General features: G+C 42.3%; 1 protein-coding gene across 3 annotated transcripts; it reads left to right on the top strand.

The window, feature by feature from the left end:
• The first annotated feature begins 246 nt into the window (after positions 1 to 246).
• Positions 247 to 6,529, top strand: LOC121575413 (bombesin receptor-activated protein C6orf89 homolog). Of its 3 annotated transcripts, none has more exons than XM_041888505.2 (8): positions 247 to 349; positions 745 to 1,166; positions 1,616 to 1,781; positions 1,905 to 2,071; positions 2,434 to 2,582; positions 4,793 to 4,928; positions 5,039 to 5,162; positions 5,350 to 6,529. In XM_041888505.2, exons 2-8 carry the CDS (start codon positions 978 to 980, stop codon positions 5,430 to 5,432), a joined length of 1,014 nt encoding a protein of 337 aa, XP_041744439.1. In that variant the 5' UTR covers positions 247 to 349; positions 745 to 977; the 3' UTR covers positions 5,433 to 6,529. The 3 variants fall into 3 exon arrangements, with proteins under 3 accessions (XP_041744439.1, XP_041744443.1, XP_041744442.1); XM_041888509.2 differs by having other exon boundaries at positions 1,905 to 2,053; XM_041888508.2 differs by having other exon boundaries at positions 256 to 274.
• Positions 6,530 to 17,860: the final 11,331 nt, after the last annotated feature.

Here is a 17,860-nt window from a genome sequence, read left to right on the forward strand (position 1 = left end):
ACGTGCGCCCTCTGCCGGTTGATACGATATATTACACTAAATATAACATTATGTGGCAAGGCAGATTCGTCTATTTATTTATCATATACATGCAAAACAAATACTGCCAATACAAGACAAACAAGTAAAAATATAAGTTCATTTTAATTAATACAATTGTACTAATTATATTATATTTAAACATCAATCTTGAGTTTTGCTACTCGAATCTGCTGTAAAATAGGGAAGTCAAGTGACATCGCAAATTCTCAAGCACCAAGCAAAGTGAGAAAAGGTTGGTTGGTCGACACGAAGCTAAATATGAACAAGACAGAGTAGATCTGTAATTACAAATTAACCGTTAATTACGGTGAGTTCGTGATCACTGTTTGACATATGATGCTTACTTGATCTTATGAAATATAGCTACACCTGTTAGTAGCTAACTTAGCAAGCTAGTAACCCTAGCAGAGCTACTCATTTTCTAATATATCTGACCCTAGCCACTTAGCTAGCTTTATTTATTTGTTTACCCCACTGCTGCCACTGACATACTCATTGTATGATAAAGGTAAAATGATAATAACTGGATTCACAAAACTAGTTAGATTTACATCGAGTTGAACTTGGTAGACGCGTTCTGTACATTGTAGTTGATGTTAAGGATATATTTCTCTGCCTGCTTAACTGTTCAACGTTTTCAACCTCTCAATTGTGTGTTGATATTATTGTCACGTGCAAATAACTACCACATATTGCTTACAGTACACATGGGCCTCTGAATGCTTGTGTTGACATTGACAAGGTGTTGACCACAGTCCAAGGCCAAGTTCAGCCATATCATCTGGATTGTTTGTGTAACTTCTGTCTGGAGCTTTGGAAGTGCTGTTTTTCCAACCTCAGAGGGAATATGAGTGACAAAGCCACAAACCGAAGACTAGAGGCACTGTCCTCCTAAATGAACTGTTGACTAGATTCAGTTGGACCACATATTTGCTATGGGCACCACACTAAGTGAGCCTTGCATCTACGACAAGCTGTCAGCGAGCATCGATATTCTCCGCCAGTCGGGGTATCGCTATGGCATGTCGGAGAGGGAGATTGAGAAGTTTATTAAACAAGTCCTGGAGACCAACGAGCCTCGAAGAGACCCGCCACAATTCCCCATCCTTCGAGCCACTATCAAGGTAAGATGCGCACACACACACACACACTCATGTAAGGTGGCAACAGATCATACATAAGGCAATGAGATTTTCAATGTCCATCAGCTAATCATATGCCAGTCAACATATCAAAAGCACATTGCAGGGATTGACGTTAAGGTCTGAAAGGCACTTGCCCATTGGGCAAGTCAGGAGTATTCTTTGGTTGCCGGAAGATTATGATCACTTGCCCGAAAATGTAAAGTAGCTATTCACCTACACATGGGAGGAACCAGAAAGACCAGACTACAGGAATTCTTTGCATTTTGGTTATCAGTCGAAAAAATCACCTGCCCAATGGGGCAACCTCAGAGCAGGCTCAACTTGCAAGACTGCTCAGCTCACTTGCCCTGGCAATAAGGCAACCCTTAATGTCAATCTCTGCATTGATCAACCATCCTCTCACTCATCCTCATATCTCCTTACTGTAGTTTGTGGTAGCGGTAGGCTTTCTGTTGGTGGTTGTGCTGGCCTTCACCAACCCCCAGACTCGGCCCCAGCTAGGCGTGATGTACACGGGGGGACACAACTGGTCCTCCCCCCTCAGCCACATCAGACTGCTAGCTCTGCCCATCGCCAAGAAGTACAACCTGCAAGGTACAGTTACAGAGGGGAAAGAACAATGTTAGACAACATCCTTAGTTGTTCACTATAGACTTTGGGTCTTTGTTCCTAGCCAGTGTGTGTAATAACAGCTTCCCTACTGTCTCTCTCCTGTAGGTTTCCATGAGTGGTGGAGTGTGGGGGCTCTGCGGCAGGGCCTGGTCAACTGTTCTGGCTGTGCAGAGGTCTCCTCTGTGCTGGAGGTCCCTGAGACCCTCAGAGAGTCTGCAGCCATACGCAGGGGGCCACAGCCTGTGCTGCTTAAGGTACGACCACCACTGCAAGTAAGCATTTCAAGTAAGCATTTCGTTGGACGATGTATACCATGCATATCCTGTATATACTGTATGGCTAATAAAACTTGAAACACTAACACCAGGGAAATTGACAAATTTACTCAAATATACATTTTAGTTCAACAGAAAAATAACAATGTCACTGAAAGGAAGTGTTTTTGTTAGACTGAAAATCTTAGTTAGACTGGAAAAACAACAATGTCCCTTAAAGTGAGTGTCCAGTCTGCTTATTGTTTACGGATCCACCGCAGCATGATCTTTATATAAATATTGTGCTAGTTCATTTAGCTAACATCAGCAGTTAGTCTTTTCTGCCCTGTGCCTGACGTATGTCCTCTGTCTCTATGTAGGGTGGGGAGTCTCTGTGTCTGCAGAGGCAGCAGCTAGAGGAGCTCTACTCAGTGCACTCCGGCTCCATGAGTATACTAGTGGAGGAAGACAACCTACTGTCACATGACGAGGGTTTTCCACATGGCCCTGCAAACTTCACCCTGCTCTGGTACACACACTAACGCATATACAGTACCAGTCAAAGGTTTGGACACACCTACTCATTTATTTTCTTTATTTTTACAATTTTCTACATTGTAGAATAATAGTGAAGACATCACATCAAAACTATGAAATAACACATATGGAATCATGTAGTAACCAAAAAAGTGTTAAACAAATCAAAATTGTAGATTCTTCAAAGTAGCCACCCTTTGCCTTGATGACAGCTTGTCATTCTCTCAACCAGCTTCATGAGGTAGTCATCTGGAATGCTTTTCCAACAGTCTTGAAGGAGTTCCCACATATGCTGAGCACTTGTTGGCTGCTTTTCCTTCACTCTGTGGTCCAACTCATTTACATTTTTACATTTTAGTAATTTAGCAGACGCTCTTATCCGGAGCGACTTACAGTTAGTGAGTGCATACATTTTCATACTGGCCCCCCGTGGGAAACGAACCCACAACCCTGGCGTTGCAAGCGCCATGCTCTACCAACTGAGCTACAGGGGACTCATCCCAAACTCATCCCAAACCATCTCAATTGGGTTGAGGTCGGGTGATTGTGGAGACCAGGTCATCTGATGCAGCGCTCAATCACTCTCCTTCTTGGTCAAATAGTCCTTACACAGACTGGAGGTGTGTTCTGGGCCATTGTCCTGTTGAAAAACCAAATGACAGTGCAACTAAGTGCAAACCAGATGGGATGGCGTATCGCTGCAGAATGCTGTGGTAGCCATGCTGGTTAAGTGTGCCTTGAATTCTAAATAAATCACTGACAGTGTCACCAGCAAAGCACCATCACATCTCCTCCATGCTTCACGGTGGGAACCACACATGTGGAGATCATCTGTTCACCTACTCTGTGTCTCACAAAGACACGGTGGTTGGAACCAAAAATCTCAAATTTGGACTCATCAGACCAAAGGACAGATTTCCACCAGTCTAATGTCCATTGCTCGTGTTTCTTCGCCCAAGAAAGTCTGTTAGTCTTATTGGTGTCCTTTAGTAGTGGTTTCTTTTCAGCAATTCAACCATGAAGGCCTGATTCACACAGTCTCCTCTGAACAGTTGATGTTGATATGTGTCTGTTACTTGAAGCATTTATTTGGGCTGCAAACTGAGGTGCAGTTCATTGCCGATATCTGAGGCTGGTAACTCGAATGAACTTATCCTCTGCAGCAGAGGTATCTCTGGGTCTTCCTTTCCTGTGGCGGTCCTCATGAGAGCCAGTTTCATCATAGCGCTTGATGGTTTTTGCGACTGTACTTGAAGAAACTTTAAAAGTTCTTGACATTTTCTGGATTGACTGACCTTCATGTCTTAAAGTAATGATGGACTGTCGTTTCTCTTTGCTAATTTGAGCTGTTCTTGCCATAATAGGGACTTGGTCTTTTACCAAATAGGGCTATCTTCTGTATACCTAACCTTGTCACAACACAACGGATTGGCTCAAACGCATTAAGGAAAGAAATTCCACAAATTAACTTTTAACAAGACACACCTGTTAATTGAAATGCATCCTAGGTGACTACCTCATGAAGCTGGTTGAAAGAATGCCAAGAGTGTGCAAAGCGGTCATCAAGGCAGAGGGTGGCTATTTAACCAAGAAGGAGAGTGATGGAGCGCTGCATCAGATGACCTGGCCTCCACAATCACCTGACCTCAACCCAATTGAGATGGTTTGGGATGAGTTGGACCGCAGAGTGAAGGAAAAGCAGTCAACAAGTGCTCAGCATATGTGGGAACTTCTTCAAGACTGTTGGAAAAGCATTCCTCATGAAGCTGGTTGATAGACTGCCAAGAGTGTGCAAAGCTGTCATCAAGGCAAAGGGTGGCTACTTTGAAGAATCTCAAATATAAAATATATTTTGATTTGTTTAACACTTTTTTGGTTACTACATGATTCCATATGTGTTATCTCATAGTTTTGATGTCTTCACTATTATTCTACAATGTAGAAAATTGTAAAAAATAAAGAAAAACCCTTGAATGAGTAGGTGTGTCCAAACTTTTGACTGGTACTGTAGATACACACACACACACACACTTGGGTGCAGATATGCACATGCACGCACAGAGAAACCCAACCACACACACACATACATATGAATGAGCATGAATTGGTAATTTAGAAAACAGGTGTCAAGGAAGGGAGAAAACAAGGATGCATTTGTCCGTTTTTCTCATCGGACTCAGTGTCTTCCCCTTCTTTCTCTAGGAGGTTTACATCTGGGGCCAGAGAGAAGGTGTTGAGGTGGCTGTTCCCCAAGGCTGAGCTATGCCCCCTATTGGACAGCGCCGGAACAACACTGCAGCGTTGCCTGGTCACGCATAGTGCCAACTCTCAGAGCAGAGTGAGTCTGGCCTCTAACAAAGTCCAAATAGACAAGGATGTTTGTTGTTATGGTGTTTGTCGGGATTCAGCAGTATGCTGTCACAGTGGTATTGTGCGTGTATGTTTCAGGGTGTGCGAGTGCTGGGCTGGCTGGTGGTAGGAGAGGGCCTGCCCACGGTTCGAGTGCTCCCTGTCCACCACTGTCAGAAACACTGCAGCTCATTCAACCTCTGGCTGGGACCTGGAGATATGGGTGAGAAGAACACACACTGCAAGTATACTGTGTAATTACTGTGTAATATTGTGTATACTGTGACCATTAGTAGTTAATTATTTGAATCGTGTGTTTGTGCTAGGCTGTAACCAAAGCCTGATTTAGACCTATACAAATGTGCATTTAGTTTGACCTCATTTTGACCTTTGTGCTTTGACCCTGCCAGTGTATGCTGACCCGCTTTACTGGCAGATGGAGCTGTTCCCCGGCCGAGACCAGAACATAGTTTGTGACGGCTCCACTTTCTGAGAGAGGAGAGGAACAACTGAACGAGACAAGAATGCGAGGAAGACGGAGGGAGAGAGTGAAGGGTTCTGCCATACAGAACTCTTAAAACTCCACTCCGGTCCAGACATCTGCCTACTGGCTGAGAATATATCACTTCCTGTAGAGTCAGTGTGTGATTGGACCTTTTAACTGTCCCTTGCAGGCTAGTCCTGCCCTCCTCTAGGTATGGAAAAGCACACTCCACAGGCACAAGATAGACTGAAGAAATCTGAACACCTCTTATCTCCCCTACCCTTCTATGGCCTAATACCAAACTCCTCTCTAGCCCCTACTTGTGCCTCTTTGTTGATATCCCTTCACAGATCTAAGACAACTGGATGGTTGTAAGCAGGGAGAGACCATTCTCTCAGGCTTGGGGGTGTGTCTCTCAGTGAGGAAGAGGCTGGAATGTTCTCCCACTCTGACTGTTTGCCTCAGATCAACAGGTGTGTATTAAGCCCAAAGAGGAAAAATGGACAGTGACTGATCTATTTTTTTTAACAGCAGAAGGTCTTGCCTCTTGTGTTCAGTTGGAATGTTCATGATTGTTTCGGTTATGCTTTTTAGTTGTGATCAAATCACACAGCCACAACAGGAACAATGGGACAGTTTTGTGACGCTGCCTTCCCTCATCTACTCACTCTTATACCGGACCGTATTCATCACCTAACTTCAACGTCGCTGCTAGTGTAACAATGACAGTTGGTTAGGAGGATGTATGAAATAGATTTGTCAATTTGGTGAATTGCATTTGATTACTGAAAGTGCAGTTTTTGTATTTAATATATAGTTGACGATAGGTGCTTGTGCCATAATTTCAGCAAGACAGAAATGATATTTCTTAATGCTCTTTTCACTAACTGTTTTTGTCTTGTCACTGCTTTTTCCCCTGTCATCCAGTCACCCGTGTAAGCACTAACTAGCCAGAACTTGTTGATGATGTCACAGTGTTTGATGTTTTGTCACTATAGTCCCAGTTGGTATTAGATAGAAGGTCGCGGCCCTGCCTCCTTTTGGGAAAACAACCTGTTGGCTCATCCATTGGCTCACAGCAAAAACATGATATTTTTCAAACACAATTTTCTTGTTGTTTCAGCATTGCTTGCGTTCTCACTACTTAGAAAAACCTAATATTGTAGGGCTTCCCTCATGCCCCTTTTGATGATGGTGCTAGCAGCCGAGTGAGTGAGTGAGTGAGTGAGTGAGTGAGTGAGTGAGTGAGTGAGTGAGTGGTGAGTGAGTGAGTGAGTGCTACTGGCTACCGACCGGAACATTAAGCTAGCCTTGACCAACAACACAAAAAACAAACAAGTAGTGAGTGGCGTTACAAACTGACTATACTAAACAAGTTAAATGTCTTACCTGTGATTAAATGTTTTCCACACACATAGCTACGTGTAGCCTACTTGGACACAAGGTCCCCACATCTCCCACGCTGAATAGCCTGAAGCCACAGGGCTTTTCTCGCAGGCTGTATTTCACTACGTGGGAGCATTGCGAACATTGAACAACACAGCAGCTTTTTGGCATGTTTTGTTAATTCTGTATAACAAAAAATTGACGACAAAGTTGGCTCTTTTACACTGGGGGTCAATGGGAAAGAATGTTTGTTTTCCCCAATTTATGGGCGTGGTTGAGGGGAATTCCTTATTATTATGTGAATATCGACATTGACAACATAATATTTATAGTTTTAATCTCTCAGAATTCACCATCGTCAGGTTATGGCCTTATTGTTAAGCTATATTTTTTAACATTTTAAATTAATCTCTTTTTCAAATTCCCCATTGGAGCTGCCTTCTTTTATCATTATCTGTTTCAAGTTCAAACAATGTCCATGTACTGGAACCTAAGCTGGTAAGTGGTTATCACTGTTCATCTCTTCATGACTGGGGATGTATTGGCATATACTACTGCCATATTGCATAATACATACTATGAATGCAACTGTTCTTTGGTAGTACACATATCCAATTCCCTCTGTATGAACCTGGAGGATAGTGGCAAAAATAGGTTTGAAGGAGAAGTTCTATTTTTTTACAACCAAATCTCTATTTTTTAAAAATGCAAATGGCATGTTATAGAAGGGTCCAGACATATTTTTGCGATTTCACTTGTTTTTGAGAAATGTATCCCAACTAGCGACAAAAGGGAATATAACGTTGCTGACACAATTTCATGTGTACAACATCTAAAGAACTGCATCACTATACTGAGAGCTTTTCAGTTTCTAAAAGGACCTATTTGGGTGTTTTTGGAGCATTTGTTCATGTTTTTTCAGCACCCCCATACTGCACAACGAGGATGAGGAAGTGAATCTGGTTGGGGTAAGTTTCTCAAAAACGAGTGAAATTGCAAAAAAAAGTGTCTGGACCCTTCCATAACATGCCATTTACATCAAAAATAGATATTTGGTTTTAAGAAAAGCAAAATTCTCCTTAAAAATATACTTTGTTTTGCCAGTTCTCTGGGTGGATATAAATTAGAATCCACACAGGGAGTAGCTCTCCTGTCTGAAGCCTAGTTGGGTCGGTGAGATATCTTTATCATTACATCTTCTTTGCTACTTAAAATATATATCACCTCCTTCCTAAACCTGACACATTTGCCTTGAGTTCAAGCTTGCCTTTTTCTTATCACACCTTACTTACAGTACACTGTATGTCATTGGATATATTCTCCTAGCTACAGATTATATGCCAGATAATGTGATATAACCAAAGATTTTTGGTGTCCAGTACCATTACAGGACACCAAACATCTTTGGTTATATCACATTATCTGGCTTACAATCTGTAGCTAATATTCTACCTGTTTTGTTATTTTCTTGTCCTTTTTCTGTTAGCAAGCTCAAGGCTACTTAATTTGGTGTCCTTCAAGCAGTCCACTGTGGGTTCTTTGTGTTGAAAACAGGGCAATGTATATCACTGGCTTTAAAAGTGACTGCTTTGGTGAAGGTGGCACTTCAAAAAAAATTTTATTGGCTTTGAACAATAGCTTTGTATGATCAAATTGCAATGCGAGTCAACAATTGGACACTGTTTTGGTTGTGTGTGCCTAATAGGTGTCATGGAAATCAACACTTTGATTTGACTTGTATTTTTGATATCCCTTTAAATCATGAGATAAAATGTGCAATAATTTCCATGTTGGAGCTTAAACTCAGAGAGCATTATATCAAATAGTTTGATTTCATGCACCCCTGTCAGACCCTGAATGTTTGGACAATATTTATAAGTAAATGTGTTTTCTGCTCTAGTGTGAGTGATGTTGCTTGTCAGGTATGTATGCAGACAGTTCTTCATTTTTCATCATCCAGGGCTTTTTCCTATATAGCTACAGTGAGGGAAAAAAGTATTTGATCCCCTGCTGATTTTGTACATTTGCCCACTGACAAAGAAATGATCAGTCTATAATTTTAATGGTAGGTGTATTTGAACAGTGAGAGACAGAATAACAACAAAAAAATCCAGATAAGTATTTGACCCCTCTGCAAAACATGACTTAGTACTTGGTGGCAAAACCCTTGTTGGCAATCACAGAGGTCAGACGTTTCTTGTAGTTGGCCACCAGGTTTGCACACATCTCAGGTGGGATTTTGTACCACTCCTCTTTGCAGATCTTCTCCAAGTCATTAAGGTTTCGAGGCTGACGTTTGGCAACTCGACAAGTCACCTTGTCCTTGAGAGATATACATGGTTATCAAAATGTCACGCCAGGGTAAGCCTCCACAAAAGACAGCCCTTATTTGAAGTGTTTCTAAAATCCCCTATGGGGAAAATGAATGGCGGAAAAATGTTTGGAACCATTTCCTTGTTTGACCTCTAGGTTTTATGGGTATTATGACTCATACTTTCCACTAGATGTTGGAACATTGCTGCAGGGACTTGCTTCCATTCAGCCACAACAGCATTAGTGAGGTCGGGCACTGATGTTGGGCGATTAGGCCTGGCACGCAGTCGGCGTTCCAATTCATCCCAAAGGTGTTTGATGGGGTTGAGGTCGGGGCTCTGTGCAGGCCAGTCAAGTTCTTCCACACCGATCTCGACAAACCATTTCTGTATGAACCTTGCTTTGTGCATTGTCATGCAGAAACAGGAAAAGTCCTTCCCGAAACTGTTGCCACAAAGTTGGAAGCACATAATCGTCTATAATGTCATTGTATGCTGTAGCATTAAGATTTCCCTTCACTGGATCTAAGGGGCCTAGCCCGAACCTTGAAAAACAGCCCCTGACCATTATTCCTCCTCCAACAAACTTTACAGTTGGCACTATGCATTTGGGCAGGTAGCGTTCTCCTGGCATCCGCCAAACCAAGATTCGTCCATCGGACTGCCAGATGGTGAAGTGTGATTCATCACTCCAGAGAACACGTTCCCACTGCTCCAGAGTCCAATGGCGGCGCTTGGCATTGCGCATTGTGATCTTAGGCATGTGTGCGGCTGCTCGGCCATGGAAACCCATTTCATGAAGCTGCCGACGAACAGTTCTTGTGCTGGCATTGCTTCCAGAGGCAGTTTGGAACTCGGTAGTGAGTGTTGCAACCGAGGATAGACGATTTTTACGGGCTACATGCTTCGTCAGCTCTAGCAGGGCAGAAATTTGACAAACTGACTTGTTGGAAAGGTGGCATCCTATGATGGTGCCACGTTGAAAGTCACTGAGCTGATCCTACATTTTTTTTATCTATAACCAGTCTTTCCCACCCCTGTATCATCGCCTAGCCTATTAGGTCACCATAACAAAACAGACCCTAGATCAGTGTAGTGACTGGTGTAATGACCCATCTCGTTTTCATACCATTCAGGTTCACAGTGTCGTAGTAAATATAATTGGTTATAGATTGGTCTGACTAAAATGTTGTGCAAAGACCCATTTGGAGCTTGTTTTCAATAAATGCTGTTCCTATGCAAGAACAATGGACAGAGGACCATATCTTGTCACCAGGTGGCCAAGGACAACACCCACGCCACAGGCCACAATCACTTGTTGCTCCCCACGAGTTTCCCTTGAGACACACACACACACACACATCTCACTGTGGACGCACACTCATTCTCAACTCCCCCTTCTACTGGTCGGGTGCCAAGGGCAGAGGACTCTGCCGTGCACCAATGGGGCATCTGCTCTGGACAGAGCAGACCCGCCTCCTACGCCCTCGGGAACCAATCAAGGGACTAGAAGAAGGACCCCTTCCTTTATGTTACATTCTATAAAGTAATGCTGTAAGCTCTTTTTAATGGCCCTTCTCAACTGTCTCCTTAAGAGGCAATTGGTTGGGACCATGCATGTAGCTTGAAGCAGTACCAGCTATCTCTGTTTTAATAAACTGCCTTTTGCTTAAGCAAATTCCTCTCTGTCTAGCGTCGTTGGTTTTGTACTTCCTCTCCAATTATGGTTTCACCAACAAATTGGTAGCAGAGGATGGTTTCTAATTCGATCTAAAGAGTTGGTGCGAGAGGAAAAGGCAAATCATCGATCTAAAAACAGACGGAAGAGTGACCTGAAATCCAGGAGACATCAACTATTCGTCTTGCCTCAGGAACCTGATCAGAGCGCGCTCTTCTAAAAAGGTATGCAGAGCCTGTTAAAACGAAATCTTGCATATTGTATTATAGACCAATACCAAATTTTGATCAGAAGTACTGAGCGTGAGTATGAATACTTGTTAAATAATTTCCATCCTAAATGATTCAAGGCATAAGTGAGATATCTGGTACTGTGATTTACGTATAAGTTTTCACAATTTAAAAGGTCCTATTTTTTGGATAGGTTGTGTGGAAGTGTGTAGTCACATGTATAAGTTTTCACAATTTAAAAGGTCCTATTTTTTGGATAGGTTGTGTGGAAGTGTGTAGTCACATGTATAAGTTTTCACAATTTAAAAGGTCCTATTTTTTGGATAGGTTGTGTGGAAGTGTGTAGTCACATGTATAAGTTTTCACAATTTAAAAGGTCCTATTTTTTGGATAGGTTGTGTGGAAGTGTAGTCACATGTATAAGTTTTCACAATTTAAAAGGTCCTATTTTTTGGATAGGTTGTGTGGAAGTGTGTAGTCACATGTATAAGTTTTCACAATTTAAAAGGTCCTATTTTTTGGATAGGTTGTGTGGAAGTGTGTAGTCACACGTATTAAGTTTTCACATTTAAAAGGTCCTATTTTTAGATAGGTTGTGTGGGGGAGAATGTTTTGACGTATGAGTGGATGAGATTTGACCCATCATTAGGTGGGGGAGAATCACCGAAATTGACCAGAGGTACTAAATTCCCGGAGATGCCAGCTATCTCTGTAATTTCACATTTAAAACGTTCCTATTAAATGGTTGTGTGAAAGGTGCAGTTAACCTGAGACAAAAGTCTCTAAGGGATCCAGTTGCTTCTGTGACTTCACACATAAAATCGGTCCTGAATAAGGTCGTGTGAAGGGTGGCTGTCGAACTGAGAATATGTTTTAGGACGCTCTGAGAACCTGAATTTATTAAGCATTGTAATTCCAATTGGCTTTTGGCTGTGTGTTTTGATGTATTATAACGTGTAATGGATGATGGGAAGTTATAGTGAGACTTATGAAACTGAATACTAATCTGTGGAATTGAGTGAATTTGACTTAGGCTTTCAGGAACCAGGGATTGGGGAGACTGATATTGGATCTGTGCATATTCTTGAACAAGAACTGAGACAATTGAAGCGTGTTGTGTGCTGTGGAGGAATTACTGCATTGGTATATGTGACTGGAATTCTGATTTTTATGATAATGATTGCATTACAAATTATATAAATTAACCCTTTATATACGAGGGTGTCATACATGAGATAAGTCTGTATTGATACCGATAATACATCCTTGGAAATAAAACACCAGGGACGGGATAAGTGTATAAAGATAGAGAAAGCAAGATGGCAGGGCCAAACCCAACCAAACCCAAATTCAATGAATACTTAGAACAACGAATGACAGGGAGAGTAATGCCAGGTACACCAAGGGAGGGAGGTCATATGCCCGCCCTTGATGTACAACAGATAGAAATGACTGATTATGTGAAGAAATTGACGGAATTTTCTGCAGCGCTCTCTTCTCAGGTGCGGAAGGCCCAAGAGGGGGGAGCTGTCGGGAAACACGCCACCACTGAAGGTAAAAGTGGGAGACTGGGTGAGGGGTGAAAGTCCACAAAAGAAAGTGGCTGGAACCCAGGTGGACTGGACCGTACCGAAGTGAAGGAGGTTACTTCACACTCAGTCCAGGTCAGAGGTAAATCAGGAGCACCCTGGCACCATCTAACACATTGCACTCCAGCCCCCACTCCTTCCAGACCATTGTCTGAAGTAAGAGCTGATTTGAGCAGCGAGAACCAATCTTGACAACACAATGAAGAAACCCTTATGGGAACAACAATCTCACTCAGGGAGAAGGAGAACTTTTTCCCCCTGGGAGAGATTGGGAGTGTCTGAATGTTTGTATGTATGTTTTCTGATAGGAATTGGACTCCTGCTGGGCACTCCTTATGAGGTGTTGTTGTGTGAAGCTATTTTGAATTACTTGTTAAATTGACTTGTAATATAGAAGAGGTGGCTAAGGGATTTTTAACAGTACCAACCATGGGAGGGGCAAATCCTCACAAGAGGTCCCAGAATTTACTGGGGACGAGAAATGCTTGATGTAATTAAAATGGAATCCAGGGATAGAAGAAATCTCCATTATATAATCAGGTGGAGGGAGAGGTATGGTTTTGAGGGACGTCTGGACGCAGATAAACTCGAATCCATGCTTAAAACAGATACATAAGGTGTGTAAAGGAGAAATAAGCAGTGAGAGAGAGAGAGAGAGAGAGTAGGAGGGGGCCAGTACCCACTGATAGCCTTACCTAATCTATTGGCGGGGAATGAAAGGGGCCCCAGCAACCTTAGATGTATACAGTAATAATAATAATATGCCATTTAGCAGACAGGCCATGAACACAGAGGACGTGGCCAGAGCGGTAGAAAGAATGACCCACCCCAGAACAGGAATAGTAAGGTTTGGGCTGCCGTTAGAGGGCAGTGGGTTTCAGGGGATGCCCAGAGGACACTTTTGCCATGGGCCGATTACGGAGAGTATGTTGGGAAAATAACTGAATTGTGTAATAGCCTCAGAGAGACATGCAATCCATCATGAGAGAAAGTCAGACAGGAGTGAGTGGAAGTGTTACAATTGTGACAAAACGGGACATTTTGCTAGAGAATGTGAGGAACCGTGTAGTTACTGTGCAAGGAAAGGGCACCAGTTAAGAAACTGTAGGCAGAAGGGGAAGAGAGAAATCAGGAGTCCTCATGACCTGGCTGTTTGGTTGTTGTTTTATAATTGGGTTTTTCAAATAGAAAACAACACACCTAGTATGATGTTTATAAAGCCTTGTTGTTTCAATTTTGGAGGGTTTTCAGCAGGTCAAGGGTGATAGGTCTTAGAGGAGCACACAGTGAATTTTATGGAGTTTTTTAGGTTTTGGCTGAGTTTGGGGTATATATGATTTCTTATGAGAATGAATGTCATGAGGATTAATGAACACTTGGGATAAGTAACATGTATTAAATATTTAGAATAATGGTAATGTTTGGTATACTATGGGGTGGAATTTCAATTGCCTCTGAACTCTGTTTTAACTTTCTGATGTTAATTAATCATCCACACTGGTAAATTCTAAAAGCATGAGAGGAGGACTTTAAGATAGTTTATTTTACCAATAAATAAAAATAAGGGATGGCAATTGGATGATAAATTACCAATATTACCTAAGTGATTGTTAGGTAGGTGATAATATTGACACATGGGCAGTGACATGTGTCAAAAGGAGGGATGGATGGTAGAACAGATTAGACAACACTTTGTTGCACATGGGATTACTAATTATAAAAAATAAAAATAAAGATGTGTTTCTGTGCTCAAAATAATCACCAGGGCAGACAAAGGGCACCTCAGGGTGAGTATCCTCCGGCTAAGTACCCTTTCCAGCAATTGGAAATGGATTTTATAGAGTCATCACGGAGTGAAGGGAAGAAATTTAGAGTAACCCCAGATAAAGATGGGTTATCCCCCTTTGAGAGAGTGTTTGGAAGACCTTACAGAATGCCACAGTTGGCAGGACCAGACAGGCAGACATAGAACTAGAGAGCACCCTAGCAGAACACGTGAGAAGGTCGTTTATTAACCACACCTGTATGTCAGAGGTTTTGTGCCCCCACAGGTGAATTAAAGGAGAAGGTGACCCACTCTATCTAACCAGGAGACTGAAGCAGGCCTGGCGGGAAGGGCCCTACCAAGTACTGCCTTTGCCAGCAGAATAGCTGAGAGATCCATCTGGGTGCATGTCACACACTGTAAAAAGGCAAAACCAGCTACACCTGACGAACAAACACAGAGTTAGGAGAAAGATCCGATCACCACTAGGGCTCGGGGGTTGGCTCCTTAACGAAGATTCCCTTACCCTGTCTGATCATCCCTGTGTGAGTTCGATAGAAGGTAAAGCAATGGGTTGGCCTCTGGCATCTGACATGTTCTCAGGGCGAGGGTGGGGATTCACAGGTCTCCCGACGGTAGGTAGCTGTCTGATTGTGGGGGGGCCATATTCCTAACACACACGGACCCTCCTGTTTCAGCCAGAAGTAGTAGTTAACCTAACACAAGTTGAAAAGGCATAGGAGACAGCTAGACGTAGGGAAAGGGGAAATACTAGGGACTTTAGGGAAGGACATCACCAATCTCCATACACAGTTTAGGGTTGTGAAAGTAGGGAATTATCAGAAAATGGCAGTGCGACCCATATGAGGGTAGGTACTGTCTGAAAGTCTGAATTATGCTAAAACAGATTACAGACCTGACAAGTGAGATATCTTCTTCAACTGGGGCACCCTATAGAGTAAACCTCTCTGAGGGAGGTAGTGAGACAGTGCAAACTATAGACCTGAAGGAAGTAGTACAGATGGAGATGGAGTAAATAGATTTTAACCTGTGGTTGGAATGGATTCAGTATACGGTCTAAAGAGGACTGTTATGCCTGTAGGACAGCCAAACCAAGGTTAACAACTACTCCGTTCCCCTTGACAGGCTTTGACTCTCTGTCAGGTTTATCCTCCATGCAAGCCACCTGGGAATGTGGTGAAAGAGTCTTATGGTAACTTGCACTATCTGTTTCCCCCGATAACAAAGTCATCCCGACCTGGGTTGCCTCAGTTTGAAGTCACAGGGGATTCTAATTGTTTTTCTAGGACTAGTAAGACAGGATACAGGGTAGGGCCTTTTAGCTCCTGCTCCCACACAGAGAATGTCACACCTAAAGAGACCATGACTAATCTCTCCTCTTTGTTGCAGCCAGAGGATTTTAGGAGCCAAAAACCAGACCCGTGCTGACATCTGATGGATGTGTGGTGATAACTGATTGTGAACTCACCTACATACGCAAACAATCAAACGTGTCAGAGAGTGGTGAGTTGTCACATAGAAAGTAGGACCTCCTCCCGGGATCCTTTGATGAAAGGATATATATTGATGGGATCCACAATCAGATCGCAGCTGGGTTTGAATCAAGTATTTTCTGGTGGTCAACAATTAATAAAAATTTAGATTGGATAAATTATATTTAATATAACCAGCAAAATATCTATAAACCACACTCGTGATGCAATAAAGGGATTAGCTGAGCAGACAGTGGCAACTAGCTTAATGACATGGCAGAATAGAATAGCTTTAGATATGCTTTTGGCTGAGCGGGACGGGGTTTGTGTTCTGTTTGGATATATGTGCTGTACTTTCATCTCCAACAATATAGCACCGGACGGGCCCGTGACCAAAGCGCTTGAGTGACCATCACCACGCTGGCGAACGAACTGGTTAAGAACTCTGGTATTGATAGCTCCATAAACGGTTGGTTTGATAACATATTTGGTAAATGGAAAACTATTGTTGTGACTATTCTGGGTGAAGTTATAGCTTCTATGGGTATACTTGTTCTTTGTGGATGTTGCCTTATTTCCTGGCTGAGAGACTGGTTTGGTGAGTACTCTTCTATGGTGGTTACTTGATTTCTGACCCTAGTAATTGTGTTTTTGCTGTTAATGTGTTGTGCTGCTTGCATCGTCCCCTGTCTCAGGAGGTCAGTGGTAGGAGTGGTGCAGGCGTCAGGTATGATGCTGTTGTTACCGGCCCAGGATGATGCAGGTGACTGCTACTGACTCTGAGACCAAGCTGGATGATCCATGTTTTGCCTAGTAAAATACATACACGCATTTATTTTCAGTTCTTGCTCATTTATTACCTTATGTTTTTACTAACCACTGTGATTGTTTATTCTTCCTGATGTGAAGGTAAAGGATTCCTGGGTGGCTGGTAGCCAACTCAGTACATGTTAGGTGTAGGGGAGGAATAGAGGGTTAAAATTATTATTTTTATTTTTTATTAACATTAAATGTTGTGATTTAATTTCCATATCCTGTTATTCTTAAGGGTGATTATACTCTGTTTAGAGTGACACCATAAAATTGTTGGGTTTTATTTTTAATTGGATCTGTATGTGATGAATAGCTTGGAAGGAATGCATTAATGAGGAGCACTGTACTGATATGGATTGTTTCACATAACAGGCTGATAAGAATACTCTCTCTTTGTTGTCTGTGAAACTGTCCTTGAACATGGGTACATGGAGTACAGTGGAATGGTGTCTTTTGGGTGCTGACTGTTGTACCATTAATAAAAACGTCGATAGAATTAACTACATACATTAATGTCCAGAAATTAGAAAACTGGACTCAACAAGGTTTTGAGGCTGTTCATGGACAACTAGCTGCAACTTCATTAATGGCTTTTCAGAATAGAATTGCTGTTGATATGTTACTTGCTGAAAGAGGGGGTTGTGTGCTATGTTCGGGGAACAATGTTGTACTTTTATTCCTAACAATACTGCTGCAGATGGAAGTTTGACAATTGCTCTAGAAGGTTTGAGGACTCTTATTGGTAAAATGAAAGATCATTCTGGGGTTGATACCTCTATGTGGGATTCCTGGATGGATGTTTTTGGTAAATATAAAACCCTTATTTCATCTGTATTGATTTCTATTGCTGTTTTTGTATCAATTCTTACATTGTGTGGATGTTGTTGTATTCCCTGTGCCCGCACTCTGATTAACCGTATAATAACCACTGCTATTGAAACAATTCACAATGACCAAGCCCAGATGTATCCGCTTTTGGGAACTAATGATTTGGAACTGGACGATTTTGAAAGTGACTATCCTCCCTTATGTAATATTAAAGGTGGACCTCTTGATTTTCCTTTTGGGAATCCTGAATGTCTGTATGGTGTTGTCCCTGGGGGTGGATGGGCCTGTCATGATTACAAACCTGAACAGCGACAATTGGAGGTTAGCGATTTCAAAGACCAAC

The sequence above is a fragment of the Coregonus clupeaformis genome, chromosome 10, assembly GCF_020615455.1.
Source record: "Coregonus clupeaformis isolate EN_2021a chromosome 10, ASM2061545v1, whole genome shotgun sequence".
Taxonomy (NCBI): domain Eukaryota; kingdom Metazoa; phylum Chordata; class Actinopteri; order Salmoniformes; family Salmonidae; genus Coregonus; species Coregonus clupeaformis.